Source organism: Durio zibethinus, chromosome 2 (genome assembly GCF_047325235.1).
Source record: "Durio zibethinus cultivar Kanyao isolate XHJ-2024 chromosome 2, ASM4732523v1, whole genome shotgun sequence".
Lineage (NCBI taxonomy): Eukaryota > Viridiplantae > Streptophyta > Magnoliopsida > Malvales > Malvaceae > Durio > Durio zibethinus.
Window position 1 is genome coordinate 35,261,032 of NC_143163.1, and position 26,011 is coordinate 35,287,042.

Sequence of the window (26,011 nt, forward strand, 5' to 3'; positions counted from 1 at the left end):
CATTACTTGGATTTCAAATTAGCAAAACAACTGTTAGTAGGCCACTGTATGGGAAATCAACGCGGACATCGAACCATTTTACAACAGTTTTTTCCTTTCTTTGGACCGAAGAAAACAGCCAGACAACAGCTCCATATTATTAACTAACGTAAGCAAGCCCACTACCCTAAAACCCGTTTTAATTAGTTTAACTTAATGTCCTAATTCCATTTTTCCATTAAAAAGTGTTGGCGACCAAAGCAAAAAAAAAAAAAAAAACAAATGCCCAGTTGCCCTGCATGATATTTTGGAGAGATTGGCATGATCGTGGGACACAAGTCATTATCTTATTTTATTATTTATAAAATTCCAAGCACAACTTGTCCTCCCACCCTATCATTTACCCTATAAATGGAACCCCCAACGGCTTTAGGTTCTTCCATGCCCAAAAAACGCTTAGCCCATTTCTCTCTCTCTCTCTCTCTCTCTTTTGTTTAGCAATTTGCATTAGTGGAAAGGAAAAAAGGAAAACAACGAATGGGTGCTCTTGACACTCTTTCCGACTATATTTCTGATCTAATAACTGTTCGTACCAGAAGGAAGAAGCATAAAGTAATGCAGGTACTCGTCAATTCCAATCTTCTTACATCCTTTCGCTTTATTTTTCGGATTTCGTTACATGTTCTTTGTTCTGTCAACTGTGCCAACCGCCAAATATATATACGCTCCTTTTACTCTTTGTTAGCTGGTGATGGTTTTTCTTCAACCTGTTAAAACTGAATATTGTCTTCTTAATTTGTTGTCTGCAGACTGTTGAGATCAAGGTTAAGATGGACTGCGATGGCTGTGAAAGGAGAGTCAAAAACGCTGTGTCCTCCATGAAAGGTGCAATACAAAGCTCTCTTCCTCTCTAAATCTTCTTTCTTTACTTGTTTATTATTTATTATATATTTTTGGTGTTACTCATGACTATATATCCTGATTCCAACCAGGCTGGTTAAAAAGAACCGAAGCCTGTTAGCTATAATAATCCATCACAGCCTATTGAATCATGACAATTCATGGAAAAAAAAGAAGTTTTATTCGTTGGTTGCAGCCCTTTGAACCTCTTTGAAAAAGCCTTTTGGACCTCTTATCCTTTACTATCACTTTCTAGTTTCTACATCTTATTTTCCTGGCCTGGTTTTCATGGCTATACCATTACCGTATGAGAATTTAGCAGACAGAAAATCGTATATTAATTGCTCTTCCTAAAGAAGGTGAGAAAAATAAAAGTCAAGCGAGAGGGAGAATCTCTGATAGCTTCCTCGTATTAAAAACTGGAAGAAACAGAAGCTGTGTTTATGGTTCTCCCCGTACTGCAAAGTCTTAAAAACCATAAATTTACTACAGGCAAAAACAGGAGAGATTTGTTACTTCCACTGTAAAATTCACAGTTCAGTCTTCTTTGACATAGTAAGGGAAACATGAATATTTATATACTATCACTTAAAAAGGATAAAAACAAACAAGTTTCTCTGGAAACAAAAAAAATAGCAGTTGGAAAGATCTTTCTATTTTCTGTTTAGAGACATTAAAAGCCCTTTACTATAATAAATGCACTGCTAATTCCCACAAACCAAACGTACCCTTAACCTCCGGTGATTTTAATCAAAACCGACTACAAACCATCTATCCCTTTCACGTCGTAATTATTCTGTCCTTGTCATAACATATTTAAAACTTTACCCCAATATGTTTTTTTCCATTTTTTAAAATTTGTTTTCTTAAGTAAATTCTAGTATTAATAAGTCATAGTATTATTTTTTTTTCTATCTTGTGTAGGTGCGAAATCAGTTGACGTGAACAGAAAGCAAAGCCGAGTGAGCGTGACCGGATATGTTGAGCCAAACAAGGTGTTAAAGAAGGTGAAGAGCACAGGAAAGAGAGCTGAGTTTTGGCCCTATGTCCCTTACAACTTGGTGGCATACCCTTATGTTGCTCAAGCTTATGACAAGAAGGCACCATCAGGCTATGTTAAAAACGCAGTGCAAGCTTTGCCTAGTCCAAATGCTGTAGATGAGAAGTTTGTTACTCTCTTTAGTGACGAAAACCCAAATGCATGTTCGATCATGTAGGCAATTTTGATGGAATTTAATCTAAAAGCTAAAGCTGTGTATGCTTGGAAGGGACACAATTTTCACTGTACCAACGCTTAATTGGCTGTTTAATTAGGACATGTTACTTAGTTTTCTTCTTTTGACAAGACGACAGCTTGAGTTTAGGTGCTTTGAGGTTTTGTGAAGGGAATTTTCATTTGAATGCTTTTAAAAGTGGATTTTCATGTAGTCGACTGATAATATATCTATATGTAGCATGTATATATAGCACGTATTTTTATTCTCGAGCTCAAAGTTCAAGTTATCTTTAATTTTTTATATATTGATCACCTGAAATTAGACGTGTTTGTTTTCCGTATAGGCAAGTACTGTAAGTATACCGAATGGATTAATTAATTCCCAGTTCAAGAAAAAAAAAGAGGTTAAAGGTCAAATGGATCGGTGATCTCAATGAAAATGAAGAAATCATAGAACTTTAAATTTTAATTTCAAAGTTTCATGGTATGTGAGTTTAATTTAAATTGATAGTTGATTTATTGATATCTTCCATGGATTGGTATAGTGCAGATAAATATGAAAATCTTTTAAGTTTGCTCTTAAGTCTTGAAGTAAAAATTCAAGTTTGCTTTTAGAATGCTTTGGATGCAAAATTTTAAAATGCATCATTTAGCAGTTATGCTCGTATTGTTTTTTATAATAAAATTTAAGATTATTAAAATTTCATTTGATAAAAAAAATTATAAAAAAAATAATGATATTAAAAATTAAAAATACTTATACGTATAAAAAAATACCATATGAGGATCATTAGATTTTTAAATATGTATAAATATTTAAAAATACATTTATGTACAAACAAAAATGCAAAAGGCTAGTTCTCCGGCAGCAACATCCTTGTAATTACTAACCTTTTTTCTATTGTCTGATCAATAATATCTGCAGCTAGCTATCTAGCTGATCATCCTCTCCTCGACAACTGGAATCTCAGCATTAATTATTATCTGCATGTGGTTTCTCATTATCCTCAACTGAATTGCATCGTCATGGCCACAATTCCCTTCATCCAGCTCCATAAGGTCGAACTTCAATGCTCAGCCTTCTGGCAGCCTTGGTCATCATTATTTGTTTCAGAAGCTTTATTAGTCCACTTTTTGCTCTCATTTCTGCAGCCTCTAGTTCAACTTTCTTTGCCCTGCGTGACAATTCTATATCTTCCACTACTTGATTTTGATGAATCTTTCCACGACGTCTTAATTGGTAATCTTCGAGCTTGACTTAAAACTGTTTTTGCCTTTTTTTTTTTTGGGTTACTGCTAGCAGGTCGTCTTCTCTCCTGTTGCCATAATTAGGTGTGACCAATGAAATTGTGAAGTTTATCCATCATAATCCAAATATATCTAACGCAGTCAAAAAAACTGAACAAATTACGGTAACTGAGGATTTCTAGTCCACAAGTTCAAGATCATCTAATTAGAATGTCGGTTGCTTGTAGCCAAATCAATCTTCTATGTATGGGGTTTTACTTTTGGTGAAGATGAAATGAAGCCTCGCAATGGTGAAAAAAATTCATTTGAACAAGTAAAGCATAATTGGAATTTTCCCAAGGTTTTTCCCTAACATTATTTCAACTTACAATATTGGAAACTGGAAAGGGGATCATCACCAAATAATTGAAATCCTTTGACATTTCTGAGCCTCTGACTTCCAAGCCGTAAGGGCATTTGCCACGTGTATTTGACCCAAGACTTCAAAGTTGCTGACTTGCCAGAGCAGTTGGAGTGATATTTTCTCTCCAAATAGTCAGTTCCTAAGGTAATATATATATTTTTTAATAATTGAGACTATCAGCACTTGAATTAGATTATTAAAATTAAAATTTTAAAATTTTATTAACAAATTATACTCTTGTTGATAATACTAATTAATATTTTTTAGAACTAAATAATTAAAATATAATTATTGTGTGTTTGTAAGTACTTATTAAAATTAATTAAAATATTATGTTAAAAATATTTTTCATTAAATTTAAAAAGAGATAAAACATTATAATTTATAAATATCATATTGATTTTTTTTTTATAAAAACTGTTGTAACTTGAGGATAAAAATACAAATTATTAATATTAAAATTTAATTTTAAATTTGATGAATATTATATCTTAAAATAATTATATAAATTAATTAAATTAAATTTCTGATTCCAATAAATGATACTTTGAATAACCATTGAATGAGGAGAAATGCCTCGTGTCAGTTCATTTTCTATATCTGAATAATATTATAAAAGTATGTGATATACGTATGTTCACTAAAGCACGCTACATAGAGATAATGTTTCCTACAAGGAAAAGGCACTAGGCTAGGTTTTCGTCACAAATAAAGACAATGGTTTAGTGGAATTATAGAGTGCAACCAATAGTCTTACACAAATCAACATCGTATTCATGTCTTTAAACCCCATGATTATCTACCAGGGTTTAGAAAAAAAAAAAAATTCCCGATCAGGTTAAGTGAGATTGTATTAGTATTATAATGCTTAATAATGGTATAGATGTATATGTTGAAGATAGAAAAATTTTTTTTTATTTTTTTTGTGAGAAGGAATTGAAGCATATTTGTTTTTTAAGAGATTAATTATTCCAACAAGTACGTAACATATTGAGATCAAAAAATATATATATATATATTTACAAATAGTCACTGAGTTTTAAGGATTTTTTTTAAATAGTCACTTAAATATTAAAATTTTTATTATAATCAAATTAAATTTAAGTAAAAAATTTTCAGTCAATTGTTGATAACTAATGACATATTGAAGTGGTAATACCGTATCAATTTTTAGGTGTCTCGTGACACACCCATGTCATCTAACAAGTTAGGTAATATTATTGATGTGATATTATTAAATTTTAAAAAATAAATAAATTTTAGTCATTTAATTTTTTAAAAACTTATATTTTAATCCTTTTATTTAAAAAATTTACAATTTGATCACTAACAAAAAAGTTCTCAAATTTTATGAAAAAAATAAAATTTTGGTTATTAACAAATAAGTTCTCAAACTTTATAAAACATAAAAACAAGTATTTGATATTTTTATTACATAAAATCAAATTATAATTTTTTTTTTGTAATTATACCTTTTAAATTTGAAAAATAAAAAATATTATCCAGTTGCAAAAATTACTAAAACAATGTTACTTCAAATCTTGATCATTTACCTTATCCAAATAAACTCAACTAAATATCTCATATTTCATAATGTCAATATTTAGCTTTAATTTCATGTAATAAAATATTTAAAAAATACAAATAACAAAATAAAAAAATATTTATTATATTAAATTTCACAAACCATTGGTGATTAAATTGTTATAAAGTTATATTGAGTGTGAAATTCAAATATTAATAATTTCAAAAACATTGGCGACCAAAATGTATAAATTTAAAATAGTTTCTTGAATTTATTTAGATTAACATAATGATAAATATTTGAAATAATAATATTTTAGTAAATTTAACAATTGATTAATATTTTTCTATTTTTCAAATTTAAATGGTATAATTAAAATAAAATAAAATTTCATAATTTAATTTCATACAATAAAAATATTGAATTTTTATTTTTATTTTTTATAAAATTCAATGACTTATTTGAGTATTATTGCAATATATTTCAACAGGTAACATAAATAATAAAATAATTTTCTTATTAATTTTATAAACATTGGTAATCAACTCATTATAAATTTATAGTAACAATGAGCCATTGATAATGAAAACCAAAATATTAATAAATTTCATATTTCATATTGTCAAGGTTTTAGTTACAATAAATTTATGTTATCTATATTTATTTTAACATTTTATTGCATGAAATTAAAATTGTGAATTTTATTGTAGTTAGAATCTTAACGTTATGAATATGAAATAATTATTTGAATTTATTTAGATGGATTGAAACATAAAGATTTGAAGTAATAATATTTAAGTAATTAAATTTAGTAATTGGATAATATTCATCTATTTTTTAAATTTAAATGATATAATTATAATAAAATAAAAAAATTTATAATTTAATTTCATGCAATGAGAATATCATGCTTATTTCTATTTTTTATAAAAATTGAGACTTATTATTAATAACTAAATTAGAAATTTTTAAAATTGGATGACCAAAATAACAAATTTTTAAAAATTAAGTGACTAAATTGTTTTTTTTAATTTGTAATGATACCATAGCAATGCTACGTGACTTCTCAAATGAAGTGGCTGTGCAACTTGGCACCTGACAACTGACATAACATTGTCATATCAACGCGATGTTAGTCATTAACAACTAAGTAAAATATATATATATTCAAACTTAAATGATTAAAGGGAAAAATTATTCATAAGTGACAATTTTACAAAGATCTATAAAGTTGACTTATTATTTGTATATCTTACCCCAACAAATTGAAAGCCTTATGTTGCAAATCTTCTTAGAAAGGCTCGAGCAGATCCATGAGCCACATGGGCCATTAAGTACTATCTAAAAGCCTCGCAATCCAATATATTAGGCTTTGACAAATATGCAGATTATGGGCCCATGCTAACTACTGTGATGCATCCAGAAATTATAAGACCATTTTAGTTACAAAAATTGAGATATTTGCACTCTACTTTTATAAGATTAAAGGTAAAAATAAAAATTATAATCATAACCATTCAAACAATATTACATTCAGCTCTCTTTAAACTAAGTAGGGCATTGGATTGAGAATTTATCGAAATTTTCATTATAAGGGTTTGATCCTAAGTTAAAACTAAAATTCCGAACTAATAAGTTGAGTGAGTTTAATGAGTAGATTAATAGAAATACATGATAATTTTAAAATTTAATTCAATTAAATTATACATTATTTTTAAAAACCAATATTTAATAAATTTAAATCTCAATACACTATTATCTCTTTTATACAAAATTAGTATATGAAAAATTAAAAAATTTAACAAGAAGTAGTGTTAAATATAATAACCCTTTGAAGTTTGGAAAAATATAATCTATAATTTTTTATTGTAGTTATATGTCATGTTTACAATTAATTGATTTTATATTGAATATTCAATGTGAGAATCTAATTTTTTTATGCTATATTTTTTAAAATTTATCATATGATAGATTTTTATTTATACATGGTAAGATTTGTTAAATAATTTTATTTTAAATTTGTTAAATCTTAAATGTTTTGTGATTTTATATTTAAATTGAATTTTTTTATTTATTATCAACTAATTTTAAATTAAAATATTTAATGAAGACAATGAAAATCATTAAAAAAAAAGAAAAAAATGTTTTTATTCAACAATTTGAAAGTTTAATAAAGTAATTAAGCGTCTACTTTTCAGAATAAATTAAAAACCTTGTACCACACATTCTCATATATGATGCTAACAAATGACTTGAAACCTAACCTTTGTAAGTACCAAAAATGCTAGTGATTAATCGACAAATTAAAAATCACAAATGAGCCCACCTAACAACATGTGGAGGAACACAACACAACATAACCATAAAATAACAATGACAGTAAGGCTAAGATTGGCTGAATTAATTTGTACTTTCTGAGAAAAAGGAGCAAATTAAATAAAGAGCATAAGAGTCAAATAACATCAAATTGGTAAGTTGGCAATTGCCGATATCGTTGTGATATATTCTATATTTCACCGGAACTTCAATTTCTTCGGTCAAATTTCACTTTTGGTTGATGGGATTTTCTTGCCACCTAATCAAAGCAAAATAAGAGGCTTGTTACATTTTTTTTTTTTTTTATTTTTATTTTAAGAAAGAGCTTGCAACCTGTTGATATGCCACATTACCTAATGAGGTGGGCTCTTGTTTCAACAAAATTATTACACTTGCCGACGATGGTTGACAGATATATTAAGGAGTGAATGTTATGCGTTAGCATTTAGATTTAAATTTTTATGGTTTTTTATTGATAGATAATTTGTAAATTTAAAAAATTTATTTGTAAAAATTTAATAAATTTGTAAATCTCGATTAAATTTATAATTTTTTTTACTTTTAAATTTTTTATAATAAAAAAATCACTAGGCTTGATTTATTTTATTTTTTCAACTTTGACACTCTTATAGCTAATATGATTTAGAAGAAGTGACAATTAAGATAGGTCAATGAAATTTCGACTCACTTTAAAAATAAATTATTTATATTCAAATCATTTTAAATTATAAAATTTTATGATTAAATTATTAAAATATTTAATTAAATTGAGTTGGATTAAAATGAATCATTTTGGATAAGTGTTACTTTATCTAATTTATTAAGTCATTCAATCTCACATTTGGATTGTGGTAGATTTTCAATATAATAAAAAACGATTACAAGGTATTAAAAGATAATTTTTTTTCCTTCTTTGTTTTCATTGTTTTACGAAGGAAATGGGCCTATGACAGAACCCAAAGAATATTTGTTACTCAACTCTCACGTGGATTGGCCATAAGGAAACTCCCATGTGATGTAGTTAAGTGATAACAGTCACAGCCCAATGAGGCTCCGCCTCACAGAAGTCAGAATCTATAGGAGATCAAAGGTGGGTCCAAGAAAAAAGATTACATCCCCTCTTTCCGGGAATTTTTTATTTTACATCTTTTCGGGGAACTGAAACTTTTGGAGTTATAAAAGTTAAAACACAGTAAACCACAAAACAAAGGAAAAAGTCAGTGGCAGTTCTGGTAAATTCGTGGGAATAAAATTCAATAGACTTGACAAAGAAGCAAAGCAAATGCCCCCACAGGCCACAGCCCCATGGCCAAGGGCAAGCAGTCGGTAAAAATGTATTATACTAGTTGTAATAAATAAAGGGTTTTGAAAGCCTTTTTTGGGGGTTGGGACGGTATGCCAGTGAAATTTGCAGGAGGTATGAGGGAGCAAGTAATGATGACCTAACACGCAGTCACACACGTAGCCTAGGAGCTGCAGCTGAGTGCTGAGCCAGCCTCTCTGCTCCTTTCTGAATTCTTTTTACTACTAATCTTTTTTTTGACCTTTGTGTGAATGCGTGCTGTTCTTTGGTTTTTGCCTTCGGGAAACAAGAAACAAAAAAGCTCCATAAGACACGAGGAGCCTCAAAAACCTACACAACTTGCTTGCTGCTGTGGTGGTTGAATGAATGCTTAGTTTGGTTGTGTTATTCAAATACAAGTAAAAGGTTAAAATAAGCAGAAGCATATATGATTGGGAATTGTGAACCATAAAAGGTTAAAAATGGTCCAACCTTCTCTTTCATCTGGTTTGTTTTGAACGTTTCAATTATTCAATCCCATTCTCTTTCTTTTGGTTTGTTTTGATGGTTCTTTCATTATACTATTGTCTCTAAAAAAAAAAAGCATACAAGAAATTAAACTAGAGTAATTAATTTGTAATCTTGAATGAATTATTTTTAATAAATATTTTCGTAAGGGATTATAATAATAAATTTTGAATGATTTATATTTAATAAATATTCTGTGATCAAAATGTATAAATATAGAAAAAATAAATTTTAATAAACTAAGAACAAATAAATGAAATAAATTATGCTGGACACAAAAATATTATTTTTTAGTACATATTAAAATATATTTATTAAAAAAATAAAATTAGTAAAGTTATTAAGAAGAAAACTAAAGTACCATCTTTTTTCTAATTTTAAGTTGAATTTTAAAAACCATAGGCAAAAACAATTCTATTTCATTCTTAAAACTTTTATTTATTTTTTAATAAATATATTCTAGTATGATAACAAAGAGCAATAATTTTGAATTTATTATTTTAAGTTATAATTCTCTCTTATTTTATGTAAAATTTTATTAAATAACCATATTGACACCATTTTTTAAGATTTAGGATTATCATGAAATAATTTAAAGTTTAGAAGTTAAAGTGAAACCCAAGTAAAATGATTGGTACTATAAATACATTTTTTTTCTGATTTTTCTAGTTCAAGCCAATGATAAGAAAACGTAAACTAAACACAGTTAATTATGAATTAAAAAACATATTTAATTATTTTATTAAGGGGTAAAAGTGAAATTTGCCGTTATAAGATGAGTTAAATTGAATTTTAGTACAATTTTTTTAATTTCATTGAATTTTGTGATTTTTTTTTGTACAAAAAACCTGGGATAGATGGTTAATCTTTTAGATTATGACAAAATGTGTCGTATTTTCATTATCATCAATAAGATTAAAATTTAAGATTTCTTAATCAAAGAAAATATGTCTTAATCAATTGAGTTAATCAGTTGTTAAAATTAAATTTTATGATTATACTTTATTCTTATTAAATTTTGCCATTTTAATTTCAATTCTGTTGATTCTTAAAATGAAATAATGGAAATAATAAAAATTTGTCATTTTCATTGATAAAGTATTTTATAAATTATTTTAATTTAATTACTTTAATAAAAAAAAAGACAATATTTGAAAGCATAACAATAAAATTTGTCATTCATATTAACAAAGTATTTCAATGTTGTTACGTTATATCCAATAATCAATGAAATTTAAAGTATGTATAGTGACAAAATTTAATAAAATTAAAAGTATAATAACAAAACCCAATGCAATTGAAGTATAATGCAAAATTCAATATTAATTCATAGTACATTGAAAAAATTAATCTTTTATCTCTTACTTGTTTTTTTTTTTTTTTTTTTGTTAAGAAGGTTCTTTTATGAAATTGTCAACATCAATCTAAATTACAATCATAAAAAAAATATTCTTTAAAGAAAATATATAAATAAAAAAACCAATAACAAACTAAATAAATAATTAGACAAATTCTACACACTATGAAACTTAAATCTTATACATAAAGATTTCATAAATGCTTTGTTGCCATTCAAATAAAGTCTCATTGGATATGCCTTAAACCTCAAACTTCTTAAAAAGTAATAACAACTCTTACATTGATTTTTTTTTTTTAAGAAAAATTTAAAGTAAATAAATTATTAAAATAAAATGTATCGTATTTGATAATTTAAAATAAATGATTGTAAATCATACATTTTAAATAATTTTAACAAATAACATCAATAAAATTCAAATTTAAAATTTTTTCATAAAAAAAATAAACCTAATCGATTGAATTATCTATTTATTGATAACCCTTACATTGAAATTGAGTTCTTACTATGATACTACATGTTAACTTGGGGTACAATATGTTAAATATTGTTGATATATCTAATATTCGTGTGAAATTAAATATTAATTTCTTTTACAAAAGAGAAAAACCTTTTATTAACGAAGAAAAAAAAAAACGAGAGAAGGAGAGAGAAAACGACAAGACTTTAAAAATTCAAATTTAACGATTGGACCACAATTAATTAAGGAAACCTTAACATTCCTTTCTTCTTTTGAGCAAAGCTCTAAAAGTTTTCTGCCCATATTATACCAAACAAATGGTATGTTTCTACATTTCTACATATTGTTTAACACTTTCTGCAAAAAGGATGTATATATATTATAGACAATGAGATTAGATTACATAAATTCCAAAATTATTAAACTAATTCAAGTCTTAAATTCTAATTGTTGGGATATTTATTTGGATATAATTATAAATAAGCAAAGACATCTCATTTTTCTCTTTTAATTAGTAATTTAAAAAGAAATAAAAAATTTTCGACATTTATGAACAGTAATTATCGACTTTAATTATGATTTGATTATAATAATTTATTTATTAATTAGTTGATTTATCCACGAGTTAGTAGAGCACATTATTAATAAAAAACATTGTGATGCCCATCAATTATTCTAAGAAAAAAAATATAGCAGGTAATTTGTGGGTTAAGAAAATGTTTGAGGTTCGGGAGAAAGAACGATAAATATTTGTAAGAACTAACCGGAGGCCATAGTGGGGTGAGCCAAACATGTAACTAAAGGATTAGAGTTTAAAGGGTGGAGTGGACAATCTGCAAAGTCCCGACAGAATTAGAAAAGGCTGTTGGTCCCAACGCCCAACAGGCAACACAAAGCCATGAACTCATATTCTGAGAGTTCCATTAAAAAAATTTGTAAAAATACTACAAATTCAGCCAGACATCAGAGTTCACCTCCCCAAGTAAACAAAAATTTATTACCAAAATTTTACTCTCATTTTCTTCACGAAAGCAAGGCAGTGACAAACAAGACAGGGATAGAAGTCAGCTTGTCAAGTCGCTGTTCATCTTTTATTGTTTCGCCTCAGTATTTAACGTTAAATCACATCATCTCAGAATTCCAAAGGGCGGTACAGATTACAGACTATAGAACGAAGAGCTGAGGAGCAGTCCCCAACCCAAACCCCCCACCATTTCCTCTCTTTTCTCTCCTGTCTCTCTTAACCCTCTCTCTCTCACATTTCACTCGTTTATTATATATATATACATATATCTCCTTTCCGTCCTCTGACCTCGATTTCTCTCTCTTCTTCTTTTTTTTACTATTCTTACTTTCTCTTTTTCTGCCGGTGAGGTGAGTTTTCTCCTGTTTGTCTTGGCATTTGTGTTGGGCCTGTAGGGTTGTTTTACTTTCTTTGTTTATCCCTTTCTTTTAAAAAGTCCTGTGCTTTTCTTTTGTTCTCTTGTGACTAGAACTTAAAGAAAAGTAGGAAGCAACAAGCAAGCAAAAGAAAGAATCTCTGGTTGTAGAACTAGAAACCTACATGCAACCTGTTTAAGTCCTCAATAGCTTAGGTGCCTTGTGTTTTTTTTTTTTTTTAAATTATCCCTGTGTTTCTCATAGAGAGCAAGTCTTTCATTCAAAAAAACAGGTGAAGAAATGACTAAAGAAGAAGACTTTAAGCTACTCAAGATTCAGGTCTTTCTCTTTCACCCACATTCTGCCTGTCCGTTTAATTTTTTAATCTATATGTACAGCAAAGGTGGATGGTGGTGGTCTTTTCTTCTAAAGAATCTTTCTTTCTTCTTGTTTTTGCTGTTTGCTTTGTTGCCCTTTTCATTTAATTTTTATGCAGATTTGTGTTCTCAAAGTGAACATACACTGCGATGGATGTAAGCAGAAAGTGAAGAAACTCCTTCAGAGAATTGAAGGTGCTCACTTTTGTCACTCAGCTTTCTCATATGATTTGTTTCGCTCTTTTTGGTGACTGATTGTGGACTGCTTGCAGCTCTCCTTCCTCTCTTCTCTCTTGTTTATGAACATGTTTTCCTTCCTAGAAGGTTTTTTGCTTGGTTGTTGGGAAAATTAGGGGAGGCTAGGTAAATAATTATTAGTACTCTGCTTGTAGTTCAAAAGAGTGATCCACAAGAATACAGAATTCAGACCATCAAACAGAGTAAAAGTAAATGTCTGGCTTGTTTTTGTGGCGTTTTTCATAAGAAAAGTATTACCTTAAATCTAGACGATCAGGAAACTGTCTCACGTTGCTTGATAGGTTGAAAGAGATGAGAACAATGATTCGCTTTTCGCGGAAGTACCATCTGTGGATCTTCCGGAACTATCTATGTGTTTTGGATAAGAGAAGTGAAAATTTGTAAGTTCTTTATCAGTATGGGATGTAATGACTAGTGATCTGGACTGACCAATTCTTCATTTCAGGAATCATTACTCAAGATGAACTTTCTTGAATTAGAGATTATCAGGATAGATGTTTGTACTTTTCAGGTTCCGGATGTATGGGACACAATGCTAGGAGAATTTCCAACTCATTGGTCCTAATAATAGCTGTCATGTGCATGTCTAACGTGTTTGTGTAATTTTCTGTTTGTTGTTTTCTTCTTTGTTCCAGGTGTTTACCAAGTTAGCATAGATGCAGAGCAGCAGAAAGTCGCAGTCTCAGGAAGTGTAGATTCTGCAACATTGATCAAGAAGCTGATCAGAGCTGGTAAACATGCTGAGGTTTGGTCCCAGAAGTCCAACCAAAATCAAAACCAAAACCAAAAGCAGAACTGCATCAAAGATGAGAAGAAGAACAACAAAGGCCAAAAACAAGTCTTGATCAAAGGCCTTGAAGCCTTCAAGAACCAGCAGAAGTTCCCTACTTTCATTTCTGAGGAAGATGATGATTATACGGATGATTATGACGAAGAGGATGAAGAGGATGAGCTGCAATTTCTCAAACCAAGTCAGCTGGGTTTGCTCAGGCAACAAGCTTTTGATGCAAATAATGCCAAGAAAGGTGTTGGAGACATTGCTGCAGCTTCCAGCAATAATAATAAAATGAACAATATTATAAACGGGAATGCTGGAAAGAAAGGAAACCAGAATCAGAATATGGGAATGAAGGTCAATCCAGGTTTGCTTGATCAAAAAACCTTGGCAGCTTTGAAGATGAATAATGCTCAGTTGGTTGGTGGTTTAAACATAAATGCAACAGAGGGCAAGAGGGGAAATGACATTAACCCCATGATGGGTCATTCAGGTTTCCCTGGAAATGGTGCTAATGTTGCTAATTCTTTAGGAGGCAATCCCAATGCTGTTGGAGGATTTCAACTTCAATCCAACAATGGATTGCAGGGGTCTTCTACAGCAAGTTTTCCAAATGGTGGATATGCTACTGGTCAATATCCATCATCAACGCTCATGAACATGAATGGCTACAACTATCCATCACCAATGAACATGATGAACCTGCAGAATAGGCATGCCATGCCGCCACAACCCCAGATGATGTATCACAGATCCCCGATAATTCCCCCTAGCACTGGGTATTACTATAATTATAATCCTCCTCCATACTCATTCCCTGAAGCCCCCAATTACAACGCTGACCACTCTGCATCAACCCATATGTTCAGCGATGACAACACAAGCAGCAGCTGTTCAATAATGTAACAAGAAGAAAGAAAAAAAAAATTATGTAGAGAGAGAATGCATGGACTTTGTTTGAGCTGAATTTCTCTCTTTTAAGTGGAGCTAGTGGGTTTTGACAACATTCTACTGTGTGGTGTAGAGGGTAGCAGAGATGCTGGAATGGGGATGTTTGAGTGAAATCTCATCTGTCTTTGTGTAGTTGTTAAGATTATGTTATCTTTTATTTAATTCACTCCAACTCTGCCTGCTGGTGTTTTTTTTTTCCCTCTGCTCCCGGAATGACAATGTGAACCAGAAACGCTAGTAAATAAACAAAGGAGTGATTAATCTATAATTTACTTAAATAATTTTTGTGGGTGTAAGTGTATGGGTTTCGAGGATTATGGTCAAATTTGGAGTGGTTTTTATTTAAATCCAACAACAGACAAGGTGACATTGGTTACTGCAACTTTACAAAGAATAATGAAACTATCTGCCAGAGGGTAGGAACAGCTGTGGCGGGTTGACAATATGTCACCTTAGTGCTGAAAAGTGTGTGCAAGATAGGTTAGGTAGATCGGTGCAAGTGCAGCTCACGTGCATTGCCAATCTCTGAGTGGTACTGCCTGTCACCGACGGGCTAAATCCAACAGGACTGGACAGGACCACCCAACCCACTATCACTAATCCTGTTACGCCATTGATCCCTGCCGCTGCAATGCAAAGCTTCACTAATGCAAACAAAGATACTGGATATAATCTTTTATTGTTTCATAAAAAAAATGGATAATTGGTTATGTAACTTAGCTGCTCATGTGATGGTCTTTTTCCCCTTTAAAAATTGGTTCGAAGACGACAATTTGAATTCTCTGTTTAGTTGTGTTTGAATTTTCTTTCATTATTTGAGATTTTTCGTCCACAATTTGAATTTTCTTTCCCCGCAACACGAATATATCTGCAGTTTCAACTCCTAGAAAGAATCTCCTTCCTAACCTATGAATATGATAGCCATTGTAAGGGGGGAATTAAGATCTGGATAATCAGTCTGGAAAGAATTACTTGTAGTATTTATATAATATCGATGAAGTAAGATTCATTAATAAATATATGGAAGTAAGAAGATCCAAAAGAAGAATTTATTAGAGTGGTTGTTGTTAACGTAAAGGTGCGACCCAGCTTTTAATAAAAGAGGAAGCGCCTGCATTAGTCGAAGAGTAGAATAAACATAGGGAACATTAATGGATTCTGCTAGCGCCTCCTTTGTTGCTTATGGTTCTACCATTTGATGACGATTCCCTAATATGTTTGAGTTTTGCATTAACTAACAAATCGAGAAAACAGTATAACCTCATTGAAGAATTAGAAAAACCAATCGTAATTGACAAAATGAACAATACTGAGAACAGAGGAGGATACTGTCTGAAATTTTTACTCGAGTCTGGTGATTAACGTTGGTTAAACTTTATTATACTACAGATAAACAGAATTGTCATAAAAGGCGACCAAATTCCATGTGAAAGAAACCAAAATGAAATAAAGATTTCGAATGAATTTTTTCCCTTTTTAAGTAGAACACCAATATCAGTATAGATGATCACAAAGATTAGAATTTTTAACATAATTCTAATCTGACAAGAAATGGTCCCAAACAGTACACAGTTGCTATAAACATTTGGCAATGAAAAAGTAATGAATGATGACGAATTGTTGTAATACAATGAGAACTCATATTTCTCTCTCAAGGATGCTCCCTTTTACATTATGAAACCGTGTGAAAAGAAATTATATGCAAACATGTTTCACAGAACCCTTCTGAAGCTGCTTACCAGCTCTTTTGCTCTCATTATATTCTTTGGCACAAAGGAAATTTTGTCCTGAAACAGAGTTATGGAATTGTCACGTGGTAACAACAGCTTTATACCAGACAAATAAGCTAACTCTTAGATTGAGGACAACAAGGTTAAACAGGTTGATTTAGTCCTTAGCAATATGAACTGAATTTTAGATTTTCTCTTATATCTAGAGTCTAGAATGGAAAATGAAAGATTTCATGCATTTCTTTAGAACCAGTTGGGTTTCTGAAATTTTATAATTCAGACCCAGAACAAGGACCCCTTATTGAAGTCTATGAAAAGAATGCCTTCTCACCTCCTTGTGCTGCATATGCGGGCAAAATCATACCTCTTCCCACCTAATTTTCTGTGGTATGTTTAATTTAAACAAAACAAAAAACTATTATAATGTAATATGTACAAAATGCAACTCAACTTATTCTAATACATAGGAACTGCATCATTTACAAGAAACGTGAAGGTTTGTTTTTTGACTCTGTAGTTCATTCAGGTTGACCAATATCTCAAAGTAAGAAAGCAAATGAATGAGCATTCACGAACTTTAAAGATCAAACCTGCATGATACGTGTTTGATGCACTACTTTTGTTATTGCTGCACTATCCTCCAAACACGGATGCAGGCATCTTCCCCTGAACTAACCACACTGCAGTCATCAGTAAAAACCAAGCCATAAACTCCACCAGGATGAGCATTCTTTATAGTTATGCAGCTCGAAGGAGGTTTCCCAATTTCATAAATGATTACACAAGTGTCTATTGATCCCGTAGCCACCATTGTGCTATCAGGAGACCAAGCAAGGCAATTGATACGAGCTGTGTGGTACATGTTATTAAGCTTCACCTGCAAGACAAATAGTAAAGCTATATTTTAGCTCATAGAAAAAGATGGTTAACACATCCAGTCAGTTGCTAAAAGCACTTTAAGATATCCTGTTGTTCAAAATAATCAGAAATTTTGTTTGACTATTCTTGGGGACACGTTATTTCTATCTGTTTCTTGATTATAAAAAGAATCCGTAACAAAGAAAATAAACTAGAAGAATACCTATAGAAATGCTAATAATGCTGTTCAAGATATCATAAACAAATTAAACAAATTTTCTAGTTTATAATATCATATTATAGGTGCGATAAGAAAATAGAACTTTAGGAAGTTGCGAGCTTCTGGTCCACAGCCTTGCACGTCAAGATGCTTCATGCCATGGAATTGGGAGTTAATAAAGCAGGTTTCTATCTAGCAGCTGATGCAAAAATCAAACATAGACAACCAGATAACAGAAGAAATGATTAGACAAGATCCAAAACCACCATTATGATTCCTCAATCAGTCCTAAAAGACTCCCAGCACACCCAGGATTCTAGCCATGGCAAACAGGCTTTGGAGTGATATAGCCAATGTTACTGAGAAACTTGAAGATAACCAAGAAAAGGCTGATTCTCTAGGACTAATATCCTTGAATGAATAAGACTGATGGATCTGCATCCCACAATAATCTAGGACATTGCTTTTGGGAAGCATCCACTCTTGTTAAGGAAGAAGCTATCTATCTCAAGAATGGGGTGAATCAATTCACCATCCAAGTTTTATAGGAAGGCCATTAAAACTATTTTGAAGTTCAAGCTAACTCTTTGGAGACACGATCCCAAACGACGGCTTCACGATTTAGATCGGCAGAAGCAAACATGGAAACATCTGGTGAATACCGTATTACACTAATTGCACCCCTATGCTTCTCAAGGGGTGGTTCTTCTGTGAGAGAATCAACTGAGACAGAATATATACGCAACTTACCATCCTTCCCTCCCACAATAACCTCACATCCATCAGGTGCAAAAACAGAAGTTGTCACTGTAAATCCGAAATTGATGTTTGATAGTACTTGCAGACCCGTAAGCAATACAACTCCACAATCAGTTGAAACTAAAGCTAGATCAGGGGAATTAATTGCATGGCTCAATTCCTTTGGCTGACTGCCAACATCTATATGTTCTGCAACCCCACATTCATCCCCATTTAGAGGAACTCTCCATACCTGAATTAACCGAGGAATTATCAACAGAAAAGAGAACTTGTATTCAAACTATAGAGGATGCAGAGTGTTCACGGTTAATATAAATTCAAGAAAGATCTTGTCTAGATAAAGATGAAATCAATATTGAGTGAAAGAATAATATTATCCATGATCAATGTATGGATATCCCAGTAAAAGTAATCTTCCTGGGGTCAGATTTAGTTTTAATTAGTTACACATTGAGATCTAATGTCCAACTATTATAATTTCCATTAAAATTTTTCATGGTCTATTTACTAAGTGACTATTTGATGCTGACAAAGGCAAACTTCATTCTCTTTCCTCCACAGTTTCTATTTTCTTCATCCCACCTATCCACTTTTTTATAGGGAAAGACATGCAAACAAAACATGTTTCCTGCATAATTTCCATGCATCCAGGCAAGTCTCAGTGGATAAAGACCCACCACTAGTGTTTCTCAACCATTTCCCATCTTTCATGTGCACTAACCTCTTAAATGGGATAATCAAGTCATCTCCATTAGCTGAATAGACTAATGAAATCCAGGCAAGCCTAAGTGGATCAACCAGGATCGAAACCCACAACTAGCATTTGCCAACCATTTCTCATTTTCATGCATGCTAGCCTCTTAAACTGGATAATCAGGTCATCTTCATTAGCTGAATAGACTCATGAAATCCTGGTGCTCTATCACAGACCTTGATGAATGTTTAAGTTATGGGAACATCAAGATTATAACCATCAACACTGAACAAATACCTCAAAATTCTTCATAATGCTACAAAGATAAGTATTGCAGTTTATTTAAGGATAGGAGAATAGCATTGCTAAGAAAAAAAAAAAGAGAGAATCATTTTCATCATTATTATTCATAATCAACAATTCTTCAATAAAGTTTAAAGTTGTAGTTGATATACAGCACATTCAGTCATTCATAGCAAATGCTTCAGAAAACATTGAAGTGCTGGCCCTAAATTAAAATTTCAAGAATCAGCCCAAAGACTTATGTGTTAATTTACTTTATCAAAATCATAGATTGCCAGTTTAGGTTCCAAGAAAGTTATCTGTCTTTGTTGCAACAAGCTGTTCAAATAAAGCTTCTATAATGTTTGACTTATACTATTCCAGGCACTCATTTGAAATGCAAACATTGGTTCATGTGAGATGACATGTATTTAACCACAATTTGTATAGATTTCAAAATATGAACTAAACTAAATTTGATATGCTTCCACAGTACGACCTTTTTTAAGATCTTTAATAAGATAAATTGACAGCAGCTAATGTAAACATATTTATCCTAAACAGGTAAAATAAAATTTACAATAGAAAAGCTATTTTGGAAGTCCTTAAGAAATGAATTTCATTTGAAGAATAAAGGTTTTGTTTTGACATTTTCCTATGTTTATTGGAGGATGAGGATGATGAACAGAGATTATTAATGCATATTTTGTTAACATTAATAAAATGCAATGTGTTTTGTGGTATAAGTTTACCTTGTTGTAGCATCCAGATGTAATTATCTCTTCTTTTACAGCAGCCAAACATTTAATTTGAGAACAATCTTTCCTCTGTAATTTGCCACTGCATCCAATCCCTTGAATCCATCTAAGGATAGATCCATCAAGCTGCTGGACAGAATCATCTTTTGGTTGCCTTTGAGAACAGTTAATGTAGTTATGTTCTTCATATGTCCAGACAAAGATAATGGCGGTTTATCAGGATCACTTGCAGAGAATAAGTTAATTGTGCCACAAAGGGAAACTGTAACAAGATAATCATTCTGCCACAGACATCCTACAAGCATGTCCTCCACTCCACTAGATCCAGGGCATTCCAACGTTTTCTTCACTTTTCCAGTACCATCCTCAAATATCTCCCATATCTTTGCAGTCTTGTCAGCAGAAACAGTTAGTACCTGATGTCATCAATAAAATAATAGACAGTGAGAAACATAGAATTTCAATTAAGAGAATAGATGTGGTAAAAAGTGAAGAAAGAGCTAGAAAATTCTTGTTTTTCTCAACATACTCATTGAGGTAAACGTGTCACTTGTGATGAAAACTCCAATCAACCTTTGTTAATGAGTCTGAAACTGTGAGTTAAACCTTAGAGATCTCTTGTGCCCTTAGCGTTGAACTTAAAAAATGGAACAGGATAATGCAAGGCTGTAATTGACAACTTTGTTGGCTAAATAAATTAAACTTAATTGACGTCATAAAGGCAGATGGATTTAAAGGAGACTGCCAAGTTTTCAGTTTACACGAAACTTGAAATTAATTTGACCTGGCACTTCCACACTCACAGATCATGCTTAAACGACAATACATGATTTTAAAGGAACATATGTATTTACTGATCTTCATTTCTAGTCTGAAAATAATTATGAGGAAAACCAAAAGATTCATGGATAGCATAAGCATGAATTGAATTTGTTTATAAGTTTAATCAGACTACTTTACTTCAGCTTGACAATCAAATAGCATGCAACTTTTTATCTTTCCCAGCAAATAGTTTCTGAGATTCTCTCCTTTTAAACTTCCTCTTATTCCTCTTGTCTAAACACCTCATTCTAACCTGCAGATAATGGACAATCATAGGATACTTTGCCCCTTCCTATTTCAGGCTAAATCAATCACACAATGTTGGGTTACTTTCCTCTTCTTTTCCCTCAAACTATGTAAGACAAAGTACATAAAAGTTGCCAAAGAGGAAACAAAATCCTAGTGAAACTAGAAAACAGAGAATCAAGAGGAAGCACTTTCGAATGCCAAACATCTTATACATATGGGAAAAAGAGAAAAGTGCCGCGAAACTCTTTTTGACATACAGCAGAAAAGTAAGGTTTCATTTGGTTAATGCTTTTTACAACCTGTTTTTTGCTATATGTTTTTTGAAGAATTGCAACAAAGTGAAAGAAAAAAGTGAAAAACAATATTATAATTGACTTAAAATAGACAAATAATTTAAATTCACACAAATTATAATATAATTAGATTATGTAGAAGTAGAATCATGAATTTTGTTATCTAAAGAATTAAATATTTTGTTTATAATATTCAAAGAATTTATTTGCTTTCATTTTCCTTTGAGAAGAAAAAATTAAATAGCAAAGGTGCCAATTAAACGGAAAGTAAGGAATCCTAGGCTTAATCTCATTCACAAAATGCTCTATTGTCTAGAGAACTTTACGATTCCTCCAAGCCTGAAAGCTCTTCAGTGCATAAGATGGTACTACCCTCCAAAAAACTGATGTTTTCTTCCACCATCCCCAGCATGTCAACATTTCTAGCCTAAATTCAGAAAGTGATCAAACACACATTTCAAAGATTTTCAAATTCCCAACAAAAATGCAAGTGAATATACCCACAAATTGCAATGGCATTAAACATGCATGCACATATGAATAATGAAACCAACCAATTTGGTGATAAACAATTGAAAAGCTGTTAACTTGCAATTGTGCTGTAAAAGAAGTTCCACAAAAGAGAGTAATGATCAGAAGCACAGTTGCATTGAATACTGCTCTTTCAATTAAGCAATGGACTTTTTTTGATGGAGTAATGGACTTAATTAAAGCAAATAAATTAAATACTCTGCAAGGTGCTCACATATTTACTATCACCGCTCCAGCTAACAGCATAAATGCTACCTGTATGACCATCTTCACAGGACAACTCTCCCATTGTTTCACCAGTCTTCGCATCATATACTATACCCTTCTTATCTGAGCTTATGCTAATTAGTTTGCTTCCATCTGGGGAAAATTTAATGCAGTAGACAAAATTTGAATGCCCCCTGCAGATCATAAAGCAAATCCTTTAACAACCCTAAAACTAACATAAATCTTAAGATCTAGTAGAAGACTATTTTCCAGATGAAATTCATGCTTCCCTCAACAATGTTCATTCTTTAGCGCACACTTTTCAGTTTACAAACATCTTAAGAATGAGTAGAAGACTATTTTCAAAATGACACGTTAAATAGTTTTAACAAGTATAATGCATTTATCTAATTATTGCAGGTAAGGGAAAAGGTTATTTGTTTGCATCATAAATTGACTTGCATTATAGATTTGCATTGAAAATTTTAATTGGCCATAGTTTTTGTGAGCATGTACTAATTTTGAGACACTAATATTGAAAACAAATAGAAAAATAACACATCCTCTTCACTCTCTCCTCATGTGGAAATGCGATTTATCTAATTGTGGATAAATTCTCACTGTCCACCAACAATATTCTAAAAACAGGTGTAAGTACGAGGACCTCGGAACAATTTATCATTATTAAATAATAAAAGCATTTGAGAGCAGTCTTAACTACCTGTGAGATAACTTGAATTTAAAGGGCGGACCTTCATAAAAATTCACCAAGAAATCCTCTCCACAACTTGCATTTCGAAACGGCCTCGTTGGTTTAAGATGACAGCTTAGCACCCTCTTCGAGTGCCCATCAAATTCCGCCACCGTTGACCCCGAATCCCACCTTCAAATTCACCATCAAAAAACCCAAATCAAAATCCAAAGTACTTTTATATTCTCTTTTCAGTTAAACTTAGTTTCACTCAAACAATAATAATAGTTCTGTTCTATAATTTCAATTTGCAACTTTTCTTTTTCAATATTCAATTATTAGTATAAATTAGGGACCAAATTAACGGCAAAAACACTATTCTTGGAAAGATTTTGTTTATTTTGATGATTAAGAAACAGAAATTGTAAAAAAAAAAAAAAGGAAGAAAAGGGAAAGAATAAGAAATATACTGACATAAAAGCACGAACAAAGGACTTTCCTTTGCCATCGCCAGAGGCAACGATCCTCAATCCGTCGGGGGACCATTGGAGATCATTGACCCGACCCGAAAGGACCTTGAATTCATTCTTCAAAACGAAATCGTTATGAGTTCCCCGATTCGTACGATTCCAGAGACGTCAGCGGAGGCGATCCACTCGCCGTTGGGGGAGTAACAAGCGATAATGACAGGATAGCTGTGGTCGCTATAAACGGAAACGTCGACAGGGCGGTCAAGGTATCGAATGAAAACCGACCTTCCACTGCAATAAAGGATGGAGTTGGATTTGGCATCACCGGAGATTAGAATTCCACAGCCTCATTCCGTGGACGGGGCACACGCATAGTTTTCGATGAGATTAGCCATTGATCATTGTTTTTTTTTTTTGGCCGAAAGGGAGTCTTTTGGAGGATTTAGTTGACAGGAAAGTGCGGGAATTGAGGAGGGAACTTTTTGAACGAGTTGGTCGCTGGGGTTTAGATTTGAGAAGGACCATTAAGAATCGTAAGTTGAGTGATCCATTGCTTCATGGCTCATTCATGTTTATGAGAATGGTCTAATCTCGGACCGGCGTGGCTAGGAATGTAAATGAATTGCACTGCAGGCTTCTACGGTTATTTTTTAAGTTATTCCAAATCGATTTCAATAAAAAAAATTGTTTATTCGCTTAAATAATAGAATATCACATTTAATTTGTGTTTAACTTGTTTAAGTTAAATAAATTTATTTGTGAATAATAAATAAATATATTAACAAATATATATAAATTAATATATTTATGAAAAATAAATAAATTATAATTTAAAAATTTTAAACAAACATATAGTTATTAAATAAAAAAATAACAATAAACAAATATAAATAAATTTTGAATCAACGAATTTTAAATGAATTTAAAAAAAATTTATTTGTGAATTTAAATAAATCAAATATATTTTTATTATTATTTGAGTCGTTTAGTAAACGAATCTAAAATTTTTATTTAAAATTTTTATTAAGCTTAATAAGTAAAAAATAAATGAATAAAAATTCAATATATTTATTAACAATTTATTAAAAGTTTTATTCATTTACATTTTTAGATGTGATTATTAAATAAACCTGACCCAAATATATTTTTTAGAGAGTCCAAAATTTTTTTAAAAAATAATAATATTATTAAATATAAAATTAAAAAATTGAACTCAAAATTTTGTTGTTTATATAATTAACATTCAATATATTTAAAATTCAAATATTAACATTACAACTCTTTTTTATCTCTAAATTGTGGTTTTTGTATTCAAATATATATAAAATATAAAAATAATTAATTTAAACTTTTATTTAATTGGTAGATGCATATTCTTTTGTTCAAATAGCATGGGTCCAATTTTTTCTTTTATTTCAGATCATAAATATATAATTAATTGTAATTAAAATTTTTAGAAGTTTATATTTTAATTTTAAAAAATGAATGTTAAAATTTATGAGATTCGTTGATACGGCCAAAAGTCACAAAGATGCCCAATTTTAATCTCTCGTCGCACCAAAAGCCTATTAAAAACAATTAAAGCAACATTTGTTGTTGTCAAAACAATTCAAGCACTTCTACATGCGTGCGTTTTTTATACTCATATATTCCAGCTTGACTAACTAGTTTACCGACTATTATAAAGCTCAGTTATGCTCGAATGTACAGTAGGTTTCATTTATAATTTTTTTTATCAAATTAACCTTTTTGCCCTTGACAGTGTCATGTGTTATGGTCCACATCACTTTGATAGGTATTTATTCGTTTCGGTAAATTTAATCTTACAAATTAAAAATGATGTGAATATTTATATCCTAAAATTAATTATAGTAAGTAGTTAATGTGAAATATCCTCCTCACTTCAACATGTACCATAAGGGCTTCTCACTAAGATTATGATATCTTTTCTACTAAAATTGTTAGATATTGTTTATTACAATCCATCAGGCTTCAAAATTTTATCTTATAAAATGATTATTACGAGTTCAAAGTAATGTGAATACTTATATTTCAATATCAATTTTAGTATATAATTAATGTAAAATTCATAACTTTTCACTAAGATCATGACATGTTTTTTACTCCAATGAAAGGTTACCATATTTGATGGCATATTACTAATACTCTAAAATTGATTTGGATATCAAATATCATGATTCTTACTAATTTATAAAGTTTATCATACAAAATATATATCACAAATTAAAAATAATATAAATATTTATATATCAAAACTAATTTTAATACGCAATTAATGTGAGATTTATGTCCTTTCATCGTAACCATGACACCATGTCTGATCAATTAGTAGTACATTGGTATTGCAAGCCTATTTGGATATAGTTTAAAATATTTATTTGATGATTGATTTTTGTAAGAAAAAAAAAAAAAAAAAACAGGTTGATTCTTTGCTTTTTTATATTCGGAGTGAGTGTTGTGATTTTTTTTAT

The 26,011-nt window shown here is 30.8% G+C and overlaps 2 protein-coding genes and 1 pseudogene across 3 annotated transcripts; 2 read left to right on the forward strand and 1 right to left on the reverse strand.

The window, feature by feature from the left end:
• The first annotated feature begins 409 nt into the window (after nt 1–409).
• Nucleotides 410–2,365, forward strand: LOC111317504 (heavy metal-associated isoprenylated plant protein 20-like). Its single transcript, XM_022919937.2, has 3 exons — nt 410–600; nt 789–864; nt 1,804–2,365. The coding sequence occupies exons 1-3, from the start codon at nt 517–519 to the stop codon at nt 2,094–2,096; spliced, it is 453 nt and encodes a 150-aa protein (XP_022775672.1). The 5' UTR covers nt 410–516; the 3' UTR covers nt 2,097–2,365.
• A 10,057-nt stretch (nt 2,366–12,422) lies between these two features.
• Nucleotides 12,423–15,117, forward strand: LOC111317506 (heavy metal-associated isoprenylated plant protein 37-like). Its single transcript, XM_022919938.2, has 3 exons — nt 12,423–12,933; nt 13,091–13,166; nt 13,865–15,117. Exons 1-3 carry the CDS (start codon nt 12,895–12,897, stop codon nt 14,908–14,910), a joined length of 1,161 nt encoding a protein of 386 aa, XP_022775673.2. The 5' UTR covers nt 12,423–12,894; the 3' UTR covers nt 14,911–15,117.
• A 1,422-nt stretch (nt 15,118–16,539) lies between these two features.
• LOC111318029 (actin-interacting protein 1-2-like) lies at nt 16,540–24,156 on the reverse strand (annotated as a pseudogene). Its single transcript, XR_016333300.1, has 7 exons — nt 23,524–24,156; nt 23,080–23,241; nt 22,366–22,552; nt 20,251–20,672; nt 18,348–18,754; nt 18,245; nt 16,540–17,562 (listed from the first exon to the last, which is right to left on the reverse strand). The product of XR_016333300.1 is annotated as an actin-interacting protein 1-2-like (transcript).
• Nucleotides 24,157–26,011: the final 1,855 nt, after the last annotated feature.